At 48.1% G+C, this 25,710-nt stretch overlaps 3 protein-coding genes across 11 annotated transcripts; 2 read left to right on the top strand and 1 right to left on the bottom strand.

Annotated features, from left to right (window-relative positions):
- Positions 1-1,269: 1,269 nt before the first annotated feature.
- LOC136546523 (uncharacterized) lies at positions 1,270-3,074 on the bottom strand. The gene is made up of 2 exons (XM_066538502.1): positions 2,729-3,074; positions 1,270-2,073 (listed from the first exon to the last, which is right to left on the bottom strand). Exons 1-2 carry the CDS (start codon positions 2,894-2,896, stop codon positions 1,471-1,473), a joined length of 771 nt encoding a protein of 256 aa, XP_066394599.1. The 5' UTR covers positions 2,897-3,074; the 3' UTR covers positions 1,270-1,470.
- An 8,080-nt stretch (positions 3,075-11,154) lies between these two features.
- Positions 11,155-12,868, top strand: LOC136546522 (uncharacterized). Its single transcript, XM_066538501.1, has 4 exons — positions 11,155-11,505; positions 11,624-11,836; positions 11,928-12,204; positions 12,307-12,868. Exons 1-4 carry the CDS (start codon positions 11,407-11,409, stop codon positions 12,675-12,677), a joined length of 960 nt encoding a protein of 319 aa, XP_066394598.1. The 5' UTR covers positions 11,155-11,406; the 3' UTR covers positions 12,678-12,868.
- A 1,695-nt stretch (positions 12,869-14,563) lies between these two features.
- Positions 14,564-19,658, top strand: LOC136546521 (uncharacterized). Of its 9 annotated transcripts, none has more exons than XR_010781382.1 (7): positions 14,564-15,248; positions 15,357-15,461; positions 17,224-17,388; positions 17,614-17,667; positions 17,966-18,101; positions 18,417-18,487; positions 19,225-19,658. XR_010781382.1 is itself a non-coding variant. In XM_066538500.1 (7 exons), the coding sequence occupies exons 3-7, from the start codon at positions 15,420-15,422 to the stop codon at positions 18,425-18,427; spliced, it is 408 nt and encodes a 135-aa protein (XP_066394597.1). In that variant the 5' UTR covers positions 14,564-14,965; positions 15,110-15,248; positions 15,365-15,419; the 3' UTR covers positions 18,428-18,897. The 9 variants fall into 9 exon arrangements, 3 of the variants coding, with proteins under 3 accessions (XP_066394597.1, XP_066394596.1, XP_066394595.1); XR_010781383.1 differs by lacking the exon at positions 19,225-19,658 and adding an exon at positions 18,911-18,974; XR_010781387.1 differs by lacking the exon at positions 19,225-19,658 and having other exon boundaries at positions 14,564-14,965; positions 15,110-15,248; positions 17,212-17,388; positions 18,417-18,897.
- The last annotated feature ends 6,052 nt before the right edge of the window (positions 19,659-25,710 follow it).

The raw sequence follows: 25,710 nt of genomic DNA, 5'->3' as shown, positions 1-25,710 counted from the left end.
GTAAATGTTGTTTTCTCATAGAACTAAATTAATTTAAATTGTACTCTGGGCATATGACTTTAGCAATTTCTCCTCCCGCACCAGTACGACCATTACTGTATCCCAAAATAAACAACTTTCTGTAAAATTTCAGGTAGATTAAGGGCATGTTTGGATGCACCCAACTAAAGTTTAGCGCTAAAATTTCAAAGTAAAACTTTAGTTGGCTAAAAGTTTCCCAGCTAAAATTTAGTTGGGGTGTTTGGATACTCCAACTAATAGACTTAACTAAATTTTAACTGGGTTGAAATAGCTAAACCCAGCTAAACTTTAGCTTATCTTTTACTGGGCTGTTTGGATACCTAACAGCTAAATTTATCCGACTAAACTTTAGCTGGTCTTTTTACTGGGCTGTTTGGATGCCTAGCAGCTAAATTTATGCATCCAAACAGGCCCTAAAGACACTGGTAAATGACATATGTATCCTCGTCTCTTTTCCTTTTTCGAAGAATATCTTATGGATTTGGCGGTCATCATTTTGCATGCACCTATGATTAGCTTTCGTATTAAAGTCCCATGTTTTAGTATAATGTTATTTTTTCTAAGATCAATTTTAAATTTTGGAAAGTTACTTATTTTTTGACGGAGTATGTTATTCGTGAGATTTTCTAGATTAGAGCTATATTTTGTAAAAATGAGTGTACATCTCGCACTTCGAGGAGTCAAACAAACTAAAGTTTGACTAAATCTATATGAAAAATACTAAGATTTATAATATCAAGAAATCATCATTAGATTAACCAAATCATAATTTTTTATACTAATCATATTTAGAGATATAAATATTAATACTATTTTTTTTAATAAAATCTAGTCAAACTTTGGTTTGTTTGACTTTTCAAAGTGCAAGATGTGCATTTATTTTAGAGTTGAGGGAGTTTTATTTTCTTTTCTTTTTTGAAAAAATTGCATCCGCGCGCACGGGCCTTGCTGTGCTGGTCTACCTGCGTGTTGACGCCGCATCCGTCAATGATCAGTTGTTTGGGCATGGTAATGGACGACAGCGCTGATACACGCCAGCTGACATGCACTCACTGACATTGTGCAATTCTACATTGCGCATGCTAACAGCCACCAACGCATGCTGTCTTTCTGCTGCTTCAACCGCCATGGCAAAAAATGTCAAGATAAACTAGACAAAGGGGAGGAAGAGATAAAGCCAACTAGGAATATCTGTTTTAGTGGCACACACACACAGTCAACTTGTCGACCACCAGGAGCAGCAAAGGCAAAGCAACTGAACCGCATGGGTATGGGTTCCATGTCATCCATGCAACGAAGGTTTTCCTAGTACATCAGCTACGACGGCTAGCCCGACACGAAGGACAAATAATACCGTGTTTTCCTCTCGTAACAAAACAACATCAGCCAACTTATAAAGCACAGAACCGATCAAGCGAACAGGGTATGTTCAGGACAAGTCCGGCAGCTTCAGACGACATGCGTGCACTCGCTCCCGTTCATCTCTGCAGATTTGCCGCTGATGACGCAGCCGCTGTGCCCCCTGAGATTGACGACGTCGAGGCTGTAGAGTATGGGGACCATGACCATGGAGGAGAGGAAGGCGAGGAGCGGGCCGAAGATCCAGAGCAGGAGGGGCACCCCGGCGTAGAAGAGCCTGTTGCCGACGAGGTTGAGGGTGAAGCCGCGCTCCAGGACGTCGCCGACGTAGTCCCTGGTGTGCGGCAGCGGGAGGGCGGCGTCGGAGTCGGAGTCGGCGTCGGCGGAGGAGGAGAAGAGGCATCCCGAGGTGTTCACGAGGAAGCTGGCCTGGTTGAGGAAGCAGATGGCGAGGGAGTGGCAGAGGAAGGCGAAGAGGAAGAGCAGCATGAGCGCCACGTACTTGAGCGCCATCATGTACTCGCCGTGCGCACCGAACACGGTGTCGCTCAGCGGCTTCTTGATGGTGTAGGTGCTGCTGAGCACCGCCGCCACGCCCGTGCAGAAGAGGATCGCCGTCGTCGCCATCAGCGTCGACCCCATGATCACGTTCCGCACCGACTGCACCACCGTCACCGCGTTCTTGGCGTTGTCCTGCATGCAGATATAATTTGGAGTCTGTCTACTACAATTTTTTTTTGCACAATAGGATTAAGATTCAACAGCCTCCACTCTTCTTCTACCTCCAACCCTCCAACCTTCAGTGTCCACAGATCACAGATCACAAATTTTTTTTCTATAGAAGGACAAATCACAGATCCGCCGCCGCTGCCACCGTCACTGCCATGGCCGGCGCGGTGGCGGGACGAGCACCAGCACCACATGAACGACCTCCGGGTGGCCCTGAGCGCGCAGATCGGCGGCGACGACCTGGGCGTGCTGGTGGACGGCGTGATGCTGCACTACGACGAGATGTTCCGGCTCAAGGGCGTGGCCACCAGAACGGACGTGTTCCACGTGCTGTCGGGCATGTTGATGAGCCCCGCGGAGCGGTTCTTCATGTGGCTGGGCGGGTTCCGGTCGTCGGAACTGCTCAAGGTGGTGGCGCGGCAGGGGGAGAGAGAGAGGGAGAGAGATAAAAAAAATCTATGTGTTTTTTTTTTGTTAAAACATATATATGTTGTATAGCATTTCTGTTTAATTTTCCTCGAGAGCGAGCTAGCATCATCAGGCAACCATGAAAGAAAGAAAATTCACAAACAATGCGCCGTGCTGCGCCGCGTACGTAACGTGACGTAGCGTAGCGTACCTTCATCATGCCGATGGCCCAGAGGCGGCGCGTGGCGGCGTTGATGCCGACGGCCGTGCGCAGCGGGCGGAGGCGGACCTCGCGCCACAGCCAGGCGTGGTACGCCATGGGGAGGAGCAGGCTGAGCGGGATGAGCACCAGGTCCAAGAAGCTGTCCCTCCACTCCATGATCCACCCAACGAGCAGAGCAAGCACGCAACGCACACAAGCAACGGAACGACGCTAGCTAGCTAGCTACTCCTATAAGCAGAATGAATGCTTGGCTAAGCGTCGGATCAATTGGGGGCAACGTTGCTTTCCGATCGATCAGGCGTCTGGAGCTGTCTGTGTGCGGGGCGGGCGCTCATATATATAGAGCAGGAACGGCCGAATTCCACACAAAGTCACAGAGAGATACGGTGAAGGAAGGATGCAGAGGTAGTGGCATCTTACACAAAGCCCACAAACTTTAGTAGCGAGCAATCAGTAGCTAAAAGTAGCAACACAAAACTCGGCCATGGCCAGAGTAGTAAGCTTTTTTTCCCCTTTTTTTTTTGCGAAAACCAGAGCACTGCTCCAGTAATCAGTGCAAAATCTGCGCCCGCCCGCCGGATGATAAGCAGGTAGGCTGAGCGAATGCCATCTCCTCGTCGCGTATGGAGGCAGCATCGATGCTTGCCGGGCCGGGCACCGGGCACACGGCCGGGGTGGAGCGCGTGACCCTTTCTTCGTTCCGGACGTCGTTGGTTTGGCTCGCAACCGAATGGCCGCGCCATGTTTGGTTCCGGATGGATTTTCTTTCAGCTCTTCGCCTTTCCGTTCTTGGCACTAGCAGCAGGTGATGTAACTAAGACCTGACATTGTGCTACGACTACGAGGGTGCTTGCTTGGATTGAGGGGACTGCTCCGATGATCTTTTCTTTTTTTTTTCTCGGGTCATGTAGTTCAAATCTGAAACTAAATATATATGAGCAATTCTTGCCTAGTACGTACCTTCGTCTCACTGTAAGAACAAAACGAAAAGATTCATCGAAATGAAATGAAAAGGAGTGAAGCAGAGGAGAGCGCCTTTGCCACTTCACTTTAGCCACGATGGGCACCCTAGTCGTCTTCCTACTTTGGTCGCGACCAAGACTTCCACGCCACGGTGGTCGCCCTGGGATCACTCGATCAGCTAGCTGCTGCCTCACTCGTCACTCGTCAGTGGGAGCTAGTGTGATGGACCAGGATCCTGCGATCCATCATGCATGTTCAAAGCCGGCGGCCACGCCGAACCGGATGCCGGGATTCGGGAGAGATCGATACACGATATGATAGCTTGCAAGTACGACGCGCGCATGCAGTAGCAGACGGTGTGGGGGCGCCTGCCGGCTCCTGCTGTGTGTGAGTGTGTCCGGTCGTCCTGCGCTGGCTTCCAATTGCCGGGGGCAGCTTCGTCACAACCCGGCAAGATATTCCCAGTACTCCGTATTCTGGTATGCGAAAGCTGTGTCATGTTACGTGTGGCAGCACTATGTGGTACTCCCTCCTTTCTAGAAAGAAGTGTTATATTCTAACTAAATTTATCTAAAAAATCAGTAATATTTATCGTACTAAGTATGTGTTATTATATTTCTCGTCAAACATATTTTTATAATGTACTTATTTGATATCATAAACATTAATATTTTTATCTATATATTTTGTCAAATTTTTTTAGTCACTTTGACCGAAAATGCACCTAAAATTATACTTTTTTTTGAACGAGGTAGTACTACGTATGGGCGGAAACAACCCTTTTTTGCTTTAGGGCCTCTTTGGAGGAGCTTCCCTAAGCTTCAACTTTTGCATTGTGGTGTACTATAGTGTGCTGTAGCTGAAGTCCAACTTGGCTTCATCGGCTTATCTCCCTCCCTTCATAGTCATTTTGATGGTGGAGAGAAAAAAAAGAGAGTCTTGCTATAGTAAAACATACGATTGCAGGCGGGGCGGGTTGTTAGCGTAGCCCGCCCGCTCACCCGCAAAATTTATCTTCGTGGCTATTGTGGCTCAGCTGCGATTTTTTTTATGGCACAACGTCCTTCAACCCGCCGAGCCCGTTGGACAATAAAGAAAATTGTTAGAACCCGCATCTCCCGAACCCTACCGCTAGTGTCATCACGATAGTCTGGCATCGGGCGGAGGCTCTACGGCTGTTCCTCCACGACGACGAACACCAGCGGCCCACAGCTCGAGGCCATCGTCGTCGTTGCAACCGCCACGCGCGCCTCATCCTCGAGGTCCCCGATGACGAGGCCGACGAGGAATCCGACGACGACACCAGCGACGAGTTGCCCCTGCGGCCGATGAGCCGCTTCCACAAGGACTGCATCGACGTACGTATCGTATGTATATATGCGCCTGCACGTACGTATTTTTCAGTGAAGAGATCGATTTGTCATTTGAGAGCTATAGCTAGCAAGCTAACTGCATATGCATGGATCGATGGGCGCCTTCGTGTCGACGGCGCTCGCCACGCTCTAGGACGGCGCCGACAAGGTCAACTGGTTCGTCGTTGTGCCGGTCATGTGCCCGTTATTATGATCTTGTTCCTGTACCTCGCAGCTTTCTTTCACTTGTTGGCCACCAGATATTTGAGGGATGTTGTGTGTGCGGCAGGCCCTGCGGGTTTTGCAGCTAAGTATATTATGTCCGTGGAAGGCTTGTCCCGTAAAGTAGATAGCTTGGTGACTGGCCACAAACCCGCCAATAAACTCTGTGGCAAACGATGCGGGTTAGCGGCCGGCCGCGAACCAACCCGCCTGCAAGCTTAGTAAAACACAGTGTTGCTATAATACTTTCGCAGAAGCCGGAGCTACTATGAGCCAGGCTGCCTCGGGGCCTCTTTGGTGGGGCTTATAGAGTTATAGGACTTCAGCTTCTGCGCTGTAGCGCACTATAGTATTATTGTAGCATAAGTCAGTGAAGCCCCTCTAAACTAGCTTCTTGTCCTCGCTTGTTCATTTTGGTCTCAGGAGAGGAAAATGGCTTCCGCTAAAAGTGCCTACACAGTTAGCATACAATTTTTTTTTGCCACGTCTTGATTTTCATTTCTCTTCTCTTTGTTGTCAAGATTAACATGATCACATATTAGTAGGACCTCGTTTGAGGTTACCTATATGTTACTAGTTCCTTGAAGGAGTTGATGGTTCCATTACAGAAGCTCAAACTCATGGAGAAGCTCAGTTTTGGCATATTTACTTTTTATATACAATTATTATAGCGGAAACCACCTTCCTCTAACAACTAGCAGTACCAAATGGACACTCTTTTTAACAAGTTTAGCCTCTTGCATGAATCGACCAAATGATGAAACAACCATCAACTGAATGCAGACATACATGATTGTGTGGCATTTTTGGAAACACGTATATATAATAATAACCTTCTGATAAATATACAATTGTGTCCAAATTCATAGCTATAACGATGTTTTTTAGGACGGATGATGTAGACATTTATGATATGTTGATGACTTGTCCAAATTCATAGCTAGAATAATACTTTTTTTATCCATATTCATATGCTGGATGAGTTTTATCTAGATAAAATATTATAGACAACTTTTATACTCCATCCATTCTAAGTTGTAAGTTAATCTGTTTTTTCTTAGCACTTACTATACACATCTAGGTATATAGTAAAAAGATATATGTTTTTAGAAAAGTGAACAACTTACACTTTTGGAATGAAGGGAGTAGACAATGAGTCATTGAATTTAGTATGGCTTGAGCATCATAGCAAAGTAAACGTTATCGATTATGATGTCGTGTTATTGCGAAGTGACATGGAGGAAGTGATACTCAAGCACAGAATCGAGGAGAAAAGGCAGCAGCAGCTCATTAGAAATGGGCACTGGCTTGCACGCACCCACCCCGAGAGGTAGCTAAGCCGAGGACACGAACCTGGCCGGGGCGTCGTCCCGGTACAACCCCGGCCCGGCCGCCACGTGCATGGGAGCATCACGCATGGCCATGGCGGTCCTCACTCACCTACCTGCTAGCAGAGCTGGTGTGCAGTCGACTAGCTAGCTAGACAACCTGCTTTCATTTGCGGCACAGCAGGGCCAATCAGTGCTCCTGCTTTATTTTCGGTGAAAAAAAAAACAAATCTGGCGAGATAAGGCTTTGCTCCCGTTGGCCACTGCAAACACCACTAATTACTTCACAGAGTGCTTTTCGTCTCATCCCTTTCTTTACCAAGTGTCTTTCTCAGCTCGATACTCCTTTAATTTGAGGATGTACCCCTAAATCCCAATGCTTCGTCCGGGGGGAAATCACAGCCACCGGAAGAATAAATCAGTGGCCTGTGATGCCCTACTACCGGCCGGCCTTTGTATCTTGCTTCGCGCGGACCGTACAATCAGTCCCTGACCATAGGCTTCCCTCTCCATTATATAGAATTTTTAGAATAGACATATACCGATCCATTTTTAGAAAATTTCATGTGTTCTACTTCCCCTCTGTCAAAAAATTAAAATTCTCAGTTCTTAAGGAGTCAGGCAATTTTAAGTTTTACTAAATCTATATAGAAAAGTACTAATTTTTATGATATCGAAAAAGTATTATAGGTGACGGTACGAGGGCGACAACAGAAATAGTTGTTCGTACTGTCAATTTTTTGATAAACAAAAAAGAAAAGAAAGCCAATAGCATATTCAATTCGTCATGTTAAATCAGGCCAAGCCCAAAGCAGGTAGCACGAACGTTGGCCTCGTCTGAAAAGGCATGCTCCACGTAGACTTGTACAAGTTGAAATTGTAATTTCTACAAAATAGACCGCACTACCCTATTTATTTTCTCACCTCACCGCTCTCTCTCACTTCAAGGGCGTGTCATGCCAAAGGTCAATCATGTCATATTTTGGTTCACTGCCAGAGCTATGGCACGTCGAACTTTCTTAGTACCCTGCTCTACATGTCATAGACTCATTTTCGCGTCAAACCTTACCATAAGTGTGGCTATGATTTTACTCGCCACGCTTTCTGTGGCCGTCACAGTTTGTCGAAGGTTAGACGTGGCAAGTTTTGGTCACCGTCGAGCATGCCCCAAATGTTGCTTTCAAGGACTTGTTTTTGCAGTGTACAAGCCAATATCGTTCATTCTCCGGCTCCTTTCTAGCGAAGCTAATACTTTTTTTTTTCTGACCAGGCCATCGACTCGGGCTCCTGTGTAAGACACTCTGACAGACTGCGAAGCTCCTATCCTGCTACCTCTCTTCTAGATGGCATCCGAGCAAGCACGTCTCTCTGCGACTGTGAGGCTACTGTACACACTGGTGCATTGGGCTCAGCCTAAGACTATCTCCAACAAAGCCGACCCAAACACGAGCGTTTGGGTCACGCACAGCGAAGAAAAAACACAACCCAAACCGGCGAACTCCAACAGCGAACCCAAACCGGCGAACTCCAACAGCACCGCCCGCCTCTCTCCCCGCGGAGCGCCGCCCACCTCCCTCCCCGCCGAGCGCCGCCCGCCTCCACTCTGGCCACATCCTCGCTTGCCTCCATGCCGGATCTGGCCGAGGAAGGCGGGATCCGGCCGCATGCCGTCGCATATGCCTCGATCCGCCTCCTACCGCCTCGATTTGCCGCCGGAGCGCGCGAACCCCGCTGCTAGAGGAAGACGCGCGCGAGGTGGCCGTGGCCGAGCTCGCGGACGAGGTGGAGGTGCGCGAGGCGGAGCACGTCGTCGGGCGTGGCGGCGCGCGCCGTGGCGAGGTGCGCCCAGTGCGGGGACGCGGAGGAGGAGTGTGGGCGCGGGAGAGCGACGTGGAGGAGGAGAAGGACGGCAGTGAGAACGAGCTCCGTGCGCTGAAGGTGGTGGTGGTGGTGAAGGACGAGGTGGAGGCGGAGGCGGTGGAGGTGAAGGACAGGTCCAACGCGTCGGCGCTGGCGTTCGCGAGTGCGGGAGGGAAGTGCGGGGAGGGGGCGGCGTCGGAGGAGAGCGGGGAGAAGGCGACGCAGTTTTGGGTTGCCTCTCACCGTGGACGCAAAATAGGTAATTTGTTTGCGTAGTCCCTTGGAGGATGTTTTTTTCCTGTATACGACGCATTTTAGGTAGATGCGCAGTCTTTTGAAGACAGTCTAAGCAACGCTATTTTGACAAAAGAAAAAAAAAGGCCCGTCCACTGGATGTTGCCAACGCAATGACGACCGATGAGGCGATGAATGATTCACTAGCTAGGCGACCGTGAAATCATGGAAGCATGAGCATTGAGTCAATGATGGATGGAAATGGATGTCTAGTTATTCGTTTTGTCCGAATTCATATCTGATAAAAATTTGAATACGAACTCGTATTCAATTTTCATCTCGTTACTAAGGGCGTCCCGAATGAAGGCCAAATCGCTAGCCTGTGCCAAATTCTATTGGCCGAAAAGGAAACCGAGCATCGCTCTAGCGAGAGACAAATAGCCTGTCTCGCATATTGTTTGAAAAGTTCTCTCTCACAGCAGGTTTTTGCTCCACGTTCTCATGTTCTTTCTTCATTATTTTTTGAGGTTACGTCGCTAGTGATTTGTTTACCATTGTTGGGGACGCCCTAATATGAACCTTAAAATGGATTTATTCGAATTCGTTCTCTATTTGATTCTAGATCTGTATTAAAAAAATCATGGAATATCTAATTGAATGTGTATATGTGAGGATTATACACATGATGAAACTATTTAAAAGTTATCTCTATGAGAAATGATTAATGACTAATGATATAAAATGTAATATTTAAATATAGATATCAAGTTCTTAATTTAATATTGTTTTGATTTAGTTTGAATTCTATATATTTGTTGTTATAAATTATATTTCAATGCATTATTTTATTTTTTGTTGTTGAACAATACTTTTACCTAGTTTAATTTATTAATTACCTTATAAATGTTTTTGTATATGTTAGAAATAATTATTTTGTATATATTTTTCATTTTTATAAATTTAACTATTAAAATATTTTGTTGACGAATATGATGTGATGCGTGTGTTACTTACTCTTACTTTAATCTTTACATGCACAGTGATACTGTTTTCCAAAACTATTGATAAAAAGAAAGATATCTAATTTATAATCGTTTTGTATTCAAGTGCGAATTGACTTTTCGTTTTGTATTCGTATTTGTATCCGACAAAGAAAATCTATATCTGAAATCTATCCGTATCCGTTTTGTTTTCACTCGTTTTCGCAGCATCCGTTTCACTATTTTTTTTTCGCGGGAGACACTCACGTTTTTGATGCGTGGATTTGGCTCCACGGACAAGAAGAGCAATGGAGGATTCCGTCGCAAAAAATGAAAAAAAAAAGGGAAACCTATGGTGGTAGCTTGACACATTCTAAGCGCTCAGCATCAAATCACCCCACCTGATCCTTCGTTCAATCGTTCTTTGGCCTTCACGATCGATCATTTGTTAGATCGGTCCCTTTCGGATTTTCCGTAGTCAATAACAAAGAGTTCCTTTTATCTCTCTTCCTTTAAAAACTTATAAAATCTATTAAAATCATTTTTTTTGTTTTACTTGTTTTGGCTTCTCTACACGCTCTGTAGTAATGAACTCCTAGCAAGAAATTAAAACCAAATAAAATCCAACTCCAAGCAATGACATTAGGGTCTCTCTGGATCAATCATTTTCTATAGAGATTGGAGGGGATCGAGGGAGAAATTTGTGATTTCTCGCTCTCTCAAATTCAAGACCTTGCGAGTTGCACAAGTGGATAAAAATATCTTGGTGGAAGCCTTAGGTCCCGTTTGGTTACTAGGAGATTTTTAGAATCCGGATAAAAAATCTAGCATGTTTTATTATATTCTATGTCTATGTGTTAAAATTCACTCGAATAAAAATAATCTCTTATGTTTCAGATTCTGTGTTTATGTGTAAGAATCCTTTAATGCCCCGTTCACTTCACTGTTTGGCTTATGCCGCTGCTTATGCTGATTTGTTGTGAGAGAAAACACTATTCTTTCGCTGAAAAGTACTGCTGAAGTAGTGACGAAGAACAGGGCGTAGGTGTCTAGGTGCATTTACATAGGATAGTGTTCGATCCATAGGGATTTTAGGAATCCAGATAAAAAAAATCTCAAAATCCTAGAATTCCATCAAACACCTTAGGATTATCGAAACATTAGAGATTATCTAGAATTCGGATTTTATAATCCATCCATATTTTGATGGAATTCTAGGGTTCTGACTTTTTTTTAATCTAGATTCTAAAAAATCTACGTAAACGGTACCTGAGCCACGTGGACGTCGAGGCCCTCTCCCAGCCCCAGCCGGTCGGTAGGCACCAACAGCACCAGACCAGACTCATCGGTCCCGTACGCGTACGCACACGCACACGCTGACACGCGGGTTGAGACACAGTGACACGAGACAACTCACCTGACCGCCGCTGGCCCGCTGACCGAGACGAGGGGAAGCGAAGCGAAACGAAGAGGGCATCATCGTCCGCCCTCTGGAAATATTCTAGAGCCCTCGCGAGCGCCAGCTGAACCTTCTCCAACTCTCGCATTCCCTCCGTTTTAATTCGCCGCGCCACCGCTGCAGCATCCCAATTCCAATTCTAACTCTGCGCCGAGCCTTTCCCGCATTGCGAATTGCGATTCGACAGATCCGCGGCTCGATTACCCGAGACGCTGCCACTTCCGAGCGGGAGGAGCGCGGCGGCAAGGCGCGCGGCGGAAGTGTGGCCATGGACGCCGCGCCGGTGCTGAAGCGGAAGGGCGAGGAGGCGCCCGAGGCGTGGCTGCTCGGCGGGGTCCCCGTCCCCGCCACCAAAATCCGCCGACTCGTACGCACCTACCTAGCCTGCTCTCTCTCTCTCTCTCTCTCTCTCTCTCTCTCTCTTCATTAGATTCCGGTGGATGGGGCCGCTGTAACGGGCGTGCGTTTGGGTTGGGATTGCGCAGGACGCGGAGGTGCCGCCTGTCGGGTCCGGCGCGGGCGTGCTGCCACAGCCGCAACATGCTTTCGGGGTGGAGGAGGTGCGGATGAGCGGTCACGTGGGGGCGCAGCCGGCCATGGACGCCACGCCGTTGCTGAAGAGGAAGGGCGAGGAGGCGCCGCAGCCGTGGTTCGACGTCGATGGGGTCCCTATACCCGCCACCAAAATCCGCCGACTCGTACAAACCTCCGCCCGCCCGCTCGCTCGCTCGTTCTCTCTCCCTCTCTCTCTCTCTGACGCGTGCGTTTGTGTTGGTGTTGCTCGCACAGGACGCCGATGTGCCGGCTGTCGAGGCCGCGGTGGGTGTGCCGCTTGTTGAGCCTGGCGTGAGCGTGACGCCGCAGCCTTTCGATGTGGGGGACTTGCCGATGAGCAGCGACGTGGCGCCGCCGGCCGCAGCGATTCGCGTGGCTGCGCCGGCGGTGAACGAGGAGCGGGCGATCGTGGTGTACCGGCCTGCCGAGGCCGCACGCAACCTCCTGCACGGTCCACTCCGCCCGGGGGCTTCTCTCCGCGTCAGCCCCGACTGGATCCATGGGCTCAAGAGTATGTGCCGCCTTACCTGTTTGTCTGCTCGGCTGCTCCTTCCCCCAAATTAATTTGGGCAAATTTTGTTCGATGCTGAACGAAGATTGATGCATCCTGCAGGCACCATGCTGCAAGAGGCGAGCAACTACAGGGCTCTGTTCGAGGAGATGGCCGCCGAGGACGAGAACCTAAGCCTAGCCATGGTCCCGTGGGCGCCCGCCAAGGCCCATGCCCATGCCGCCTCCAGCTCCACATCGGCGGGCGCGGAAATGATGGACGCTGATCAGGACGGAGACGGCGCATCCATGGAGATCGAGCACGGCGTGGAGGGCCAGACCACGCCCCCAGCGGTCGGTGCGCTGCAGGGGGAGGCGTTCCACCACCATTACCAGCAGCAGCACCAGTGGCCGGCGCCGCACTGCGTTGCGTCGCCGCAGCTGCAGCTCCCGGCCGCGAGCTACCAGCCAAGCCCTGTCACGTGGTCGTGGTGACGGCGCGAACCAGAGCAGGGAGGACACGGTAGTGAGTAGAGTACTACAGTAGTGATTAGGATCTCGGATCTTCTTTGCAGCCAGGGGTGGAGCTAGTTATCTAGCAAGGCTTGGCGGACGCCATACCTATATAAAGTCTATAGAAAATACAAAATTTCCTTTCTCCTATCTCCTACAACTAAAAAAATAAAGTGTAGATATTTTTTTATTCGTTCGTCTGTCCACGTCTACGATCCCACGACATCTTCCGCATCTTGCGTCCTTAGGTTTGATTTTCTTTGATTGAATATTGCCTGTCATATGATAGAGGAATCACGGTAAAATAGGAAGTAGAAAATTATTGTGCTATCCATATACACATTGCATGTTTGCATGCACCAGCATACATGACAACGAGCAAAAGACAAGAGAATTAACACAGAAAAAAAGATAATTAAGATAAAAGGAACCTCTTTGCATTTCTAAGAATCTTGCCAAATCTGTATACATTTAATTACTTCCCCTCTTTGTATTTTCAAAAGGGATAACTTTTTCCTCCTTTCATTTGGTTTCACGCTCACGTGTTCTATCGCCCTCGCTTGTTGTTTCTTGCTGCCCTTGGATCTGTTTATTTTGAATTCTTTCACTATATTCTAATTAAACTACAAAATTTTGAATTAGGATACGAGGTAAGACACGTAAACAGATATTTCAAAACTACTTGTAGAGTCCAAAGAACTTAATAAATAAATCCTTCTGGAGGCAATGTAAATTCTATGTAATCTTTCATTTGGTGTAGTTAGTGTTATTATAGTACCCGCATGTTTATGGAAAATAAATCGTGGACAAAACGTGAACATTTTTTGGTGCGACATTCCAACATGGGTCCATCGTCCTGCCAATATCCTTAAGGCAGATCACATAAAGGATGAGACTCCCTCTATGAGATTGCTCACAAGAGACTCAAACTTATATCTGATCATGGTAATGTTGAATTGCTTTGCATCAAAAGCATCGACAATGATAAACGGGGACATATGTTTTAGTATGCATAGTGGAGAAAAACTCAACCTTGGCCTTCTTAGCAGCTTTTCTGAGCCTTTGCAGTGCTAACTTGTCTTTACTCAGATAGTCAAGAGGTGCACCATAAAATTATGCACACTAAGAAAAGTCTCACCATTGGTTGCCTTGACCTGAAAGATATGTCGAAATTAAGAATTACAACACCTAATTCAACGTCTTGAAACAGACACTCAAGTGGATACCTTATTCTATAATATATGTCTGAATGGAGGTGAGTATAACGTACTTTGTTTTAAAATTTTATGAGAGATTTTTTAAAACATGCAGTATTATCCATGTGACAGGCACTAATATTTATATATATACTCGAACCTGTGTGTACAGGATTATATGGAGATGCAGCAAAACTTATTCATGGATTTATTGACGCATAAAAGAAATGGATATCGGAGAATTCTTTCTGCCGATATAAAATATAATCTTAGCCATATCATAAAAAAGTCTATACAGTAGAGTTTGTGAGCCTACGATGCCGCGCTCTCCGTGACTGTGTTAATTTCACGAACTTTCCTTTTTAAATTAAATGTCACTTTAACGTCGGTATTTAATTTAACAGTATTGTTATCTTATCGTACGATCCATATATTTTTAGTAAAAAAAATTTAGTTGTTCTATAGTAACGCACGAACACGCTAGCTACCCAGTATACATGTAATATATCTGTTTGTCGGGTCGTCCTACCGCGGCCCCTGCGATCTTCCCTCCAAATGCCACCCAGGCGGAGCACCACGCAATGAGACTTTATCTGAGACTTTATCAAATACCATCGGACAACTCCCGAATCGGCTGAGGAATAAACAAACGACGAAGCACATCCGCATCACGCGCTCCCCTTCGTCCTCCCTCACCTCTGTCACCCCAACCTACGCAGCGTCTCCCCTCCCCTCCCACGACGCCTGCAACGACGGCGGCGCAATCCGTGGCACCCATATCCACTGCCACTTTTCCACTGCCTCCGTCGATTGCGATCCGTGGCACCCATCTCCACTGCCTCAGTTGATCGCGGGTAGGAAAGGGACTCCACTGCCTCCGTCATTTGCGATCCGTGGCACCCGTCTCAACGCACCCACCATGGACATCCTCCACTCGCCTTCGGCCACGAGCGAGCGCGAGATCCTCGTGACGGACCTCCTCCCACGCGCTGCAAGAGGGGAGCGGAGGAGTGCGCGGATCCCAGGGGAGACCTAAATCCCGTGCCGCCACCGTGACGCCGTCGCCTCAGTAGGGTACATGTTCGTTCTCTTGTTCTAGAAGCAAGCAATAGATGGCCAGTAGGGTTTGCTACGTCCATCTCGCGATGGAGAAAATGTGCGCAGTTGAGGACACCGCGGCTGGTATCACGATGCCATCTCCATCTTTCCCATGACCAGCATCTCTGTCTTCCCCTTAGCCGGCAACCGAGTGAAAGAGCGCGACCATCTCGGCGGCGACGTGCACTCCTCCCTGCTTCTGCCCCCGTCGGTTCGGATGGCCGGTGCAGCCACGCCACGCTCGAGTTCGCCCGCCACGGTGAGTCTCCCATGGAGAGCTCTACTTCATCTCCGAAGAGGTCGTACGCCCTGCTCCCTTTGCTTCCATTTTCTTTTCCTCATTTCTTTGAGTCTAGGATTTTTTTAGTTCTCCAGAGTGACATGTGGCGCGGCGCGCCTGGCCAGCCTTAACAACACGCACCTTAACAAGATGCACACCATCACCTGGGAGGAGTTCAAGAAGAAGCAGGAGGTACGCCCGCACTTTATTTGCAGTAAAAGATACTCATTTTTACAGCTTGCTTTCGTTCTTGCACTCCAATATTCAGTGTATCAACATGCTCCCGTAGCACTGACTACTGAGTCACTTGTCTTGTGTTCGTGATACTAACTTGCTCATTGAAAGTCATGATCAAATTTTCTCATGTTAGTTTATGTTCTGATAATGTTTTTTTGATAGATATAATCTCAAATCATGAATTCTGAACTTTTGGATGAATATCTCGAATGCACAGAGATGCTTTATCTATAATATCTCGAATGCACAGATGTTTTATCTATAATGTGCTTATAAGAATTGTCGGTGTTTCAAACAAACACTGGCTAGTGAATTTATAATTATTGCGCGTTAGGTTCGAATGGTGTACTAAAGGACACAAGGTTTATACTAGTTCGGACAGAATGCCCCTACGTTCAGTCCGCTGCTGCTCGTGTTATTAGTACCAAAAAAGATTCATAGTAGGGGGTACAAACGGTCGAGAGAGGGACAGGTCCCAAGTCTCTGATGGAAAGGTTGAAAGGACGCCAAGAGTTCGGTTGCTACTTGGCTATGTGTTGTGTGTTATCTATCGAAAACGATCGATCAAAAGTCGGTCCCTTTAGTGAGGTGCCCTGCCCTCCCTTTTATAGACCAAGGGAGAGCAGGGGTTATAGATGGGAGAAAGAGAAAAAAACCAAAGATAGAGAAGGTCCTTCGGAGGAGTCGGGTCTTCCTTTTCTCTTGTGCCTGCCCTACTAACATGGCAGACCATGTCAGGGATGACATGTTCACTGATCCTTATAGGGCCATGCCCTGGCCTCTGTCAGCAAGTGGGTGCGTCCCATCCTACGCCGGTGAATGGTGCGGCGTGTCAGAGGGCCAAGCTACGACCCTTCGGGGAGTACACAGGGAAGTGACCCTACATCCGTCACTGTAGGTGATGTGAATTCTATCTTGGATCATAGTGGTTGTTGCATGCTTGTATTAGTATCTGCGTCCAAGGGCTGATGGCGGCGCCTATAACACTATGGGACAAAAGTCGGCGCCTACAATACTATTCAGGCACTGTTAGGTCGGAAAGGGCTTAAAGCGCTCGTCCCATCATATCCTGACCGTGCCTTCCTGTAGGCGTACAGGGCATGGCCCTCGATACTGCGGTTGACTCGAATGTCCTATCGTACCCTATGCTCGTCTTTATGAAGGATCAAGGTGTAGTCATTGGGTGAGGCGGAGCCTGTCCTCGGACGTCGGGCGAGGCGGGGCTAGCCCTCAGCTGCCGGGCAAGGCGGAGCCCGCCCTCGGGCGTCGAGCGAGGTGGAGTCTAGCCCTTAGCCGTCGGGCGAGGCGGAGCCCGCCCTCGGACGTCGGGTGAGGCGGAGCTTGCCCTTAGCCATTGGCGAGGCGGAGTCTAGCCCTCGGGGGTCGGGCGAGGTGGAGCCAGCCCTTAGCCATCGGGCGAGGTGGAGTCTAGCCCTCAAGGGTTGGGCGAGGCAGGACCAATCTTCTGTTGTTCGGGCAAGAAGCGTTGTAGCGTTCTTGTCTGACCAGAAATGTCAATGTTCGATGGTTATTAGTTCCACCTCACTGGGTACCCCAATATTAGGTCCCCGATAAGAATGAACAAGTTCCTTACAAGACTGAATAAATTAGACTGGAAATCTAAGCAAAAACTAAATGCACAAATACCAATCCTTCGAGCTCCACCCAAATGGTATTGAGGGTTAGAAGTTTGATTGTATGGAAGAACTGACTGAAGGCGGGGATGCATGGCTTCTGGTGGACGGGAGCCGGAGGCGTGCGACTGCGGCTTTGGAGTGTGGCAGCGGTGAGGGCAATGTTGCACGGCAGAAGAGCAGCGACGACGAGGGCAGTCCTGCATAGCAGAAGAGCAGCGACGACAAGGGGAATGCCTCAATGCATGGTAAGTATTTTGAGGCCTCATATGTTCATATATTTTTTTCTTTTTTTGCAATTTACAAATGTTTGTATACATAGCTTGGATCTATCACATTTGATGGTGTACAAAACGAGATCGTAGGTTCACTTCAAAGAATTCTTGGTAGTTTGCTTGTGCTTGCTTTGCTATTTCAATCTAAAGATCTGGCTTGGTTTATTTTCTTACCATGTGGGTTCCTTTTTATATTAGGATCAGTTTGGGCCTTACTTGGGAGATGCTGAATATCACCGGTACCTCTCAAAGGTATGGTTTGTCAACCTGGTAATACTTGTATATTTAATGTGTTGTTTTAAGGCATATAAATATTTTTACAGATGCTTTATCTATAATATCTTGAATGCACAGATGCTTTATCTATAATGTGCTTATAAGAACGAACAAGTTCCTTGCAAAAATGAATAAATTAGACTGGAAATCTAAGCAAAAACTGAATGCACAGATGCCAATCCTTCGAGCTCCACCCAAATGGTATTGAGGGTTAAAAGTTTGATTGTATGGAAGAACTGACTGAAGGCGGGGATGTGTGGCTTTCGGTGGACAGGAGCCGGAGGCATGCGGCTACGGCTCTGGAGTGTGGCAACGGTGGTGCGGGAAGCAGGAGCGCAAGGCAGCGACGGCAAGGGCAAGTGCTGCATGGCAGAAGAGCAGCGATGGCGAGGGGAATGCCTCAATACATGGTAAGTATTTTGAGGCCTCAGATGTTCATAATTTTTTTTTCTTTTTTTGCAATTTACAAATGTTTGTGTACATAGCTTGGATCTATCAGATTTGATGGTGTACAAAGTGAGATCGTAGGTTCACTTTAGAGAATTCTTGGTAGTTTGCTTGTGCTTGCTTTGCCATTTCAATCTAAAGATCAGGCTTGGTTTATTTTCTTACCTAGTAAATTTCAAACTCCAGAACCAAAAAGATGACAATTTTTGTACGCTACAATCTGAAGACTCTTGAAAGTTGTTGTACTAATGTTTGATCCATTCATCTGTATTTTACAGAGTATCACTAAATCAACTGGGAGGACACGGACTATGGCTGTTTAGCCCAAGGAACTAATCCATTCAAACAGGTTGCCTATTGTCATAATTCAGAAAATGATATATGTCCATCTTTATCTATTGATGAAATCAATTGGCCAACTGTATTGAATAGCCTCTGTTTTGTGTAAATGAGTAAAGCTAACTCGTACTACTTGCCAAAAACCTTTGTTTCATGAAGAGAAAACATTTGATAGGGATAGAGCTGGAAATTAAAGTTTCAGGTGCAAGAGTCAGATAATGATTTGCTGACATTTGTTTATTATGATTGTACATAAAACTACATTGAATTGACTGAGCATGGCAAAATTTTAATATTGTGATAACCTTACAGCCTCCATCTTTAATAGGTCCATGGGAAATGCTAAGTCTGATGCATTAAGCTGTCGTTTGGTTATTTTAATTTGCATGTTTGGATGTTGCCATAGGGATTTTAAGACAAAATTACTTAACAGGGCCGGAAGTAGTTTTCCCTTCAGGACGAAGAAGGGGATGGGGAGGGTGAGGTTGATGGGCGGGGTCCGTCGGCAGTGGCATTCATTATGCGTACCTTTAATAGTTAGTTGTCATAAAAGCTATATTGTCATATTCCTTGATTAAACTAACATAGGTCATTTGTGTTCAAAGGTGCTGGCTATGTGCCTATGTCAATCGAGCTTCATATTTTGTAACATCTCTCCGATGCTGTTGTTTAGATTAATCATGTTTTGAAATTGTACATCCTTATACTGTATCATATTCTGGTGAGTAACTCTTCTTCTGCTTTCAGTTATCTTGCTTCTTCAACTATTAAGGCAGAGTCGCAATGAGTGACCAAACTAACGAAAAATGTCCACTTTACTTGAACAAGATGGATTTGACAGATAAACAACTAAAGCCATGTAAATGTGGATATGAGGTGAACATCCAAGGCTTTACTGCTTGAGTACCATCGTGGTGTGCAGACAATTTTGTTTTATGTTTTTTCCATGGTCTTTATTTATTTGAATGTAGTTCATATCTTATGTTTGCTAAGACTCTTCTCAATAATTGTAAAACTACATTATCATAAAGTAATTATTTTATATGATTATATTTTCATTTCTCATGCTAAAAAATGGGTAATAAACACCTATAGTTATGTGTTCTCTTCTTGGTTTGTGAAGCTCATTTTGTATTTTCCAACAATGGGAAAGACCAAGAGATGTCAGTATTGCTCTTGTTTAGTAAATATTACTGATGCAGTATGTTGTGTCTACGGTGGAGGCTTGTTTGCTTGGTTACAAGGCCAAAGGGTTTTTTCTTTTTCTTTTAGGGACAAAGGAGGGGGTTTAAGGACTTAAACTCCAAACCAGACCGAAACAAAACTCATGCACCTAAAATAAAATGAAGCGCACCAAATTAATTTTGAAATATGCCTTTGAAAGGGATGTGGTTGAATGTTGAATTCGAGTGTCGGGGACCAATACTAGGGTACCCAAAGAGGAGGAGCTAATAACCATCAACATTAATTCATTCGAGCAGTCAAGAACGTGACTATAGCTCCAACCGACCCTAGGTGCGCAAGCTCGAGGGCAGGCTCTGCCTCGCTCGACCTCTAGGAGCGGGCTTCGCCTCGCCCGGCACCGAGGCCGTGGGCTCTGCCTCGTCTGACCTCTGAGGGATGGCTCCGCCTCACCTAGCCTCTGAGGGAGGGCTCCACCTCGCCTGATCTCTAGGGCAGGCTCCGTCTCGCCCAACCTTTGAGGGCTAGCTCCGCCTAGCCCGACACCAAGGCCGTGGGCTCTGCCTCGCCCGACCTCTAAGTGCTGGCTCCACCTCGCCTGGCCTCTAAGGGCTGGCTCCGCCTCGCCCAGCCTCTGAGGAATGGCTCTGCCTTGCCCGACCCTTGGGTTTGCGCTCCGCCTCACCCGACCCTGAGGCCGGGGGATCCATCTCGCCTGACAGAGACCCATACCGCCGCCAACCACTCTAGGTCCAAGCGAGTGGGCCTGGGTCAAAGCTCTGACACTAGGGAGGTGATGGTCCATACCTGAGGATTCACATAAGGAAGAGCGTCGGGCGTACCGGTGCTGTTCTGCCTAACCCTCGTATGGGCACTAACAGGCGCATTAGTTCACCACGACGTCCGCAAGGACAGAATAGAGCGCCATGACTGAGAGATGATGCATGCACATGGCGCTAGTGATGGACAAGGCCATGACGTGGAGCTATCCCTATTAACGTCTATAGGGTCAGCGGGACCCGCGTGAAGGAAAAGAATGACCCGGTGATCCTGGAGAACTTCTTCTCCTTCTCATTCTCCTCTTTTCCCTCGACTGTAACCCATGCTTTCCCTTGGCCTATAAAACTGAAAGCAGGGTGTCCCATAAGTGGCATCATATCAAAACACATCACACCAATTCGGACTCAAACCTCGAACCGATTAGAACACACAAGCACACAGCCGAGAAGCGACCGAGCCCTCGGCACCCGTTCGCTCCTCTCACCAGAGATTTGGGACATGTCCCTCTCTCAACCATTTATAACCCCTACTACAAACTTTCAGTGCTAGTAACATGAGCAACAGCAATGAACTAGACGTTGGGACATTCTACCCGAACCAGCATAAACCTCGTGTCCTCTTAGCACACCATCTGAGCTAGATGCATAATATTAGAAATTTACTAGCTGGTGGCAACTTGAAACACCGACAGTTGGCACGCCAGGTAGGGGCCTTTTGCACATCTCGATATCCACACTAGGCCTCGGATGGCTAGTCGCAACCTTAGCTAGGTCTTGGGCGCGCACGTGCGCTTTGAGGACCTAGACTTCATCATCATGATGGAGGGAGAGTTGGCGATGGCTCCCGCTGTCGTCCGACCTCTCCACTCTGCCGGCCTCAACGCAATCGCCGAGGTACTTGAGGAGCTACAGTTGCACGCACCAAAGGCCCACACCCTCAGAAGCAACTAGCTCCTCGACTTCGACTACGGGAGGTCAGAGCGCTAGCTCAGCGCCTTCCTGGGACCCCGGTCATCCTGGGAGGACCTACGCCACCTCACCTTCTCATTCGCTAATGTCATGGTATAGCTTGTTGGAGGGGAGCTCCTCTCTTTGTAATACCTCATCCAGAGTGCCCCAACAGTGCTCCTGTTTGGTCTCCACAGCGCCATAGAGATCGATGGCCACCCTGTGGCACAACACACGCCTCCATCACCCACGAACAATGAGTTTGTGGGGATGACCGAATATGCCATGGAGTCTTTCCATGACCTCCTCATTGGAGAATCGGAGTCACCCTCCAGCTCTAACTCTAGCAGGGGAGCCATCACCCCTCTCGTGAGTATTTCATGGCGGGTACCCTTGAGGAACATGTCGAAAGCATCCACGAGGAAGAGGCTACCCCAATGAATGACCTCAACGATGAGGTTGGGGGGATGTAGGGACCCTGCCTCGCCTGCGGGTGGAGCAACTAAAGGCTCGACACCAAGAGCTTGAGGAAGCGCGACTCTAGCTTGAGCAGGAACGTGTGGAGCTCAATCGAGAGATCGAGTGCCACGAACATGGTCGGCGCGCGTGCGCCATGGCCCGTGACATGAATCAGAGGATCATCGAGGATGATGAAGCCCTCCCACACTTCGTCTGGGTAAGCCAGAACATCGCTGTTGCGGTAGCCTTGTTCCGTGGGCTTCTGAGGCCCACAACGCCCAAGGATCATCGGGCCTATCGTGAGATTCGCATGCTACTCGAGCATGTGGCGGTGCAGCAAGGCGAAAGCTCATTGTCTCGACGACGTGAGCTCAATGCCAGCTAGCGCACGTCCTTAGAGCGACCCAACAAGGAGGCATCAGTCCACCAAGTGCCACAAGGTGGTAGGCTATGCACCATGGTCTCGATGCATGAGCATCTCGGCCACAACCGTGATGTGCATAATACCCTCAATGCCCGCAGGCGTACCCAAGGCGATGCAGGGGAGGGAGCTAGCCACGATTACCACCCTTGTCATGGCAGATGCTATGACAGTGGTGGGGATCAAAGCCTGAGCCCTAGCCTACTAGGACCTTAGGCCTTTGGCCGACACATCCTCAACGCCGCCTTCCCACCATGGTACCAACCATCAACCAACATCCTAAAATACTCTAGGGAAACGAACCTTAGGTTGTGGCTCAAGGATTATTGGCTTGCTTGCCAAGCCGGTAGAGTAGATAATGATGATTTCATTATCTGCAACCTTCCATTGTTCCTGGCTGATTCGGCGTGAACATGGTTGGAACACCTTCCGCCCAACAGAATCCAAAGATGGGCGGACCTAAAAGAGATCTTTATGAGAAACTTCTAGGGCACATACAAGCATCCTAGGAACCCATGAGATCTCAAAAACTACTGATAGAAGGCTAGAGAAACCCTTTGAGGATACATCCGGTGCTTCTCCCGATAGTGCAACGAGCTGCCCAATGTCGCCAATGTTGACATCATAGGAGCCTTCCTGTCTAGGACCACCTATGAGTCCCTAGTTCACAAGCAATGATGAAAGGGTCCATGAACCACCAAGAAGCTCCTAGACATCACCACCAGCCTTGCCTCAGGCGAGGAGGCGGTCGGAGTAGTCTTCGACCAACAAGGTGAAGCGAGACAAAGGCACTGGCGAAAGCACCTTCAACCATCCTCACATGAAGAAGAGTAGGCAGTGGCATGAGGGCTCGCTCGTGGCCACCACCGACTACAAAGGGGATCAAAAGCCCACCGAGGGTAGCCCAAACCACTTCGAGAAGCTATTCAAAGGGCCATGCCCGAACCATTCTTTCCCGTCGAGCACCTATATAAGGATTGTGACCTCTTGAAGTAGTTCTTGTCCGAACGCTCCAATGAGGGGGAGCACAGGAAGGAGCCTAGCTAGATGAAGCATGCAACGTCGCTGTCCTCCGGTTAGCCAAGTACCAGCAAGCGTTGCGTCGGTACCACAACCATTGAAGTGCGGGGTTAGACCTTCAATGTCGGGGACCTAGTGCTCCGCTTCATCCAAGAGCAACAGGAACTACCACAAGCTCTCTTTGCCATGGGAGGGACCATACATCATCGCAGAGGTGCTCTGATCAGGCGTCTACAAGCTAAAGGCCATCGACGGTGAAGTTTTCATCAATGCCTAAAACATTGAGTAGTTATGTCGCTTTTACTCTTAATATACGTATACTTTCTCTTATCAGTTCTGCTATCGACTCCTAGACCTTTAGTGACACGCGACCCCAGCAACGGCAAAGGATCGGGCCTCACTTGGGGGCTAATAAGAGCGTACCTATCTGGTAGACATTCTCTACGCCCGACCTTCTCTCACGTTAAGACCCAGAAGCGAGGTTTGCAGAAACAAATGCTAGGAAAAACTGGCCGGACTACAATAAACCTACGCCTCGGTGGCTATGGCATCTTTGCTCACCAGCATGATTGGAGTTTTTTTTCGCACCCTAGGCTTTTTGGCCTTAGCTACCGAAAAAGTCAGTGCGCGTCTAAGAGTATATCCACCTGACAAACATTCTCCGTGCCCTACCCCCTCTCACGTTGAGACCTAGAAGTTAGAGATACAGAAACAAACTCAGAGTAAAACTAGTCGGACTGCAAGAAACCTACACCTCGATGGCTATGGCGTCTTTGCTCACTAGTGTGATCAGAATTTGTTCACCCGCACCCCAAGCTTTATGGCCTTAATGATGGGAAGGGTCAAAACACACCAAGGGGGAGAAGGGCCAAAAAGTTGTTTGGTCATAACAAAATTAGAGAGCTTGTCCATTTATTGCAAGTTCACTACCTCGTTTATCTGCCTAACTAAATTTTTGGGCGGGATGTTCTCATCCCCTATCTCCGTAGGTAAGTCCTATCCCAGCGAGTAACACAAGTCGATCGGACAGCTTGGCCGCTACTGAGAGACAGGTAGGGAGCAGCAGGATGCCCCATGTGGGTTATCCCGACCCCGTCATGAACGATGAATCCAGATCCCACTCGAACATATCCGGTAAGAGCTCCCCGAACTCATCACTCGTGCCATGAAGGTTGGTCCTATGCTAGCAGGTCACCCTTAATTTGTGCATGTTTTCTCTTATCAATTTCGCTATCGAGCCCCCGACCCCTGTAATGGCAAGGGATTAGGACTCACTCGGGGGCTGGCAAGAGTATCTATTTGCTAGAAATCCTCTATGCCCAACCCCTTCTCACGTTAAAAAACTAGAAGCAAGGTGTGTAGAAACAAACTCTGAGTAAAACTAGTTGGACCACAAGAATCCTATGCCCTAGTGGCTACGGTATTTTTTGCTCACCAGTGTGATCAGAGTTTTTGTCCTTGCACCCTGAGCTTTAGCCTCAGCCTTCTCGGGAAGGGTTTGGAGGGGCCCACCTATAGAATCTCCATCGGGGAGAGGCTAGCAGGTCACCCAAAGTCGATCGAATGGCTCCAACCACTGCCAAGAGACGGGTAGGGAGAAGTGGGATGACCCATGCAGGTCACACCAACTCTATCATGAACGATGGACCCGATCCCCACATGGACATATCTGGTAAGAGATCCTCGAACCCGTCACTTGAGCCATTGAGGTAACTTTACCAACCCCCACTTTACTTTTCCAGTACATGAGCATTCATTCATCCATTCTCATGCATTCATTCATACATTCATCTAATACATCCAAGCATTGCATATGCCGTTATTGCATCACAACACTTCATGTCACGTCACAAAGCGGTAGTCGTCTCATTCGACATGAGCGGCAAATGACCGAGGTTCGAAGGCTGGCCCATGAAGAGCTCAAGGCCGCCTCATGTCAAACAGAGCTAGGGGAGAAAAACATAGATCAGCCCTAGTGGCCTTGCCCGACCTCACTCAAAAGTAGACAGGAACATCTACACATTTCTCGTTCGATCCTAACCTTGAGCCAAGCCCACAGAATCTCTATCGAGAGGCCAGTGGGCCACCTGAGTTGCTCTCTGGAGTGATATGGGCATCTACCAAGAGGCAGTTTAAGGAGTAGTGGAATGCCACAAGAGGGCTCTGCTGATCCCATTAGCGGATGATGGACCTAAATGCCACTCGGACATGCTCGTTAGCGAGCTCACCGAGCACGACACTTGAGCTATCGAGGCAAGTGTCGTTAGCTCAACCCCTCTAGTTGCGAAAATCATGAACGGGGTGATGCATGAAACATGGCTGACCCCCACCAAGCCCCATGGGGCTTGGGGGCTCAAGCCGCTCGACCCAAACTTGGGAATCCACCTGATCGGGGTTCAAAGGCCGGCCCACGAAGGGCTCGAG

Source organism: Miscanthus floridulus, chromosome 3 (genome assembly GCF_019320115.1).
Source record: "Miscanthus floridulus cultivar M001 chromosome 3, ASM1932011v1, whole genome shotgun sequence".
Taxonomy (NCBI): domain Eukaryota; kingdom Viridiplantae; phylum Streptophyta; class Magnoliopsida; order Poales; family Poaceae; genus Miscanthus; species Miscanthus floridulus.
The sequence above is the reverse complement of the archived record's forward strand: the minus strand, read 5'-3'. Positions and strand labels throughout refer to the sequence as shown.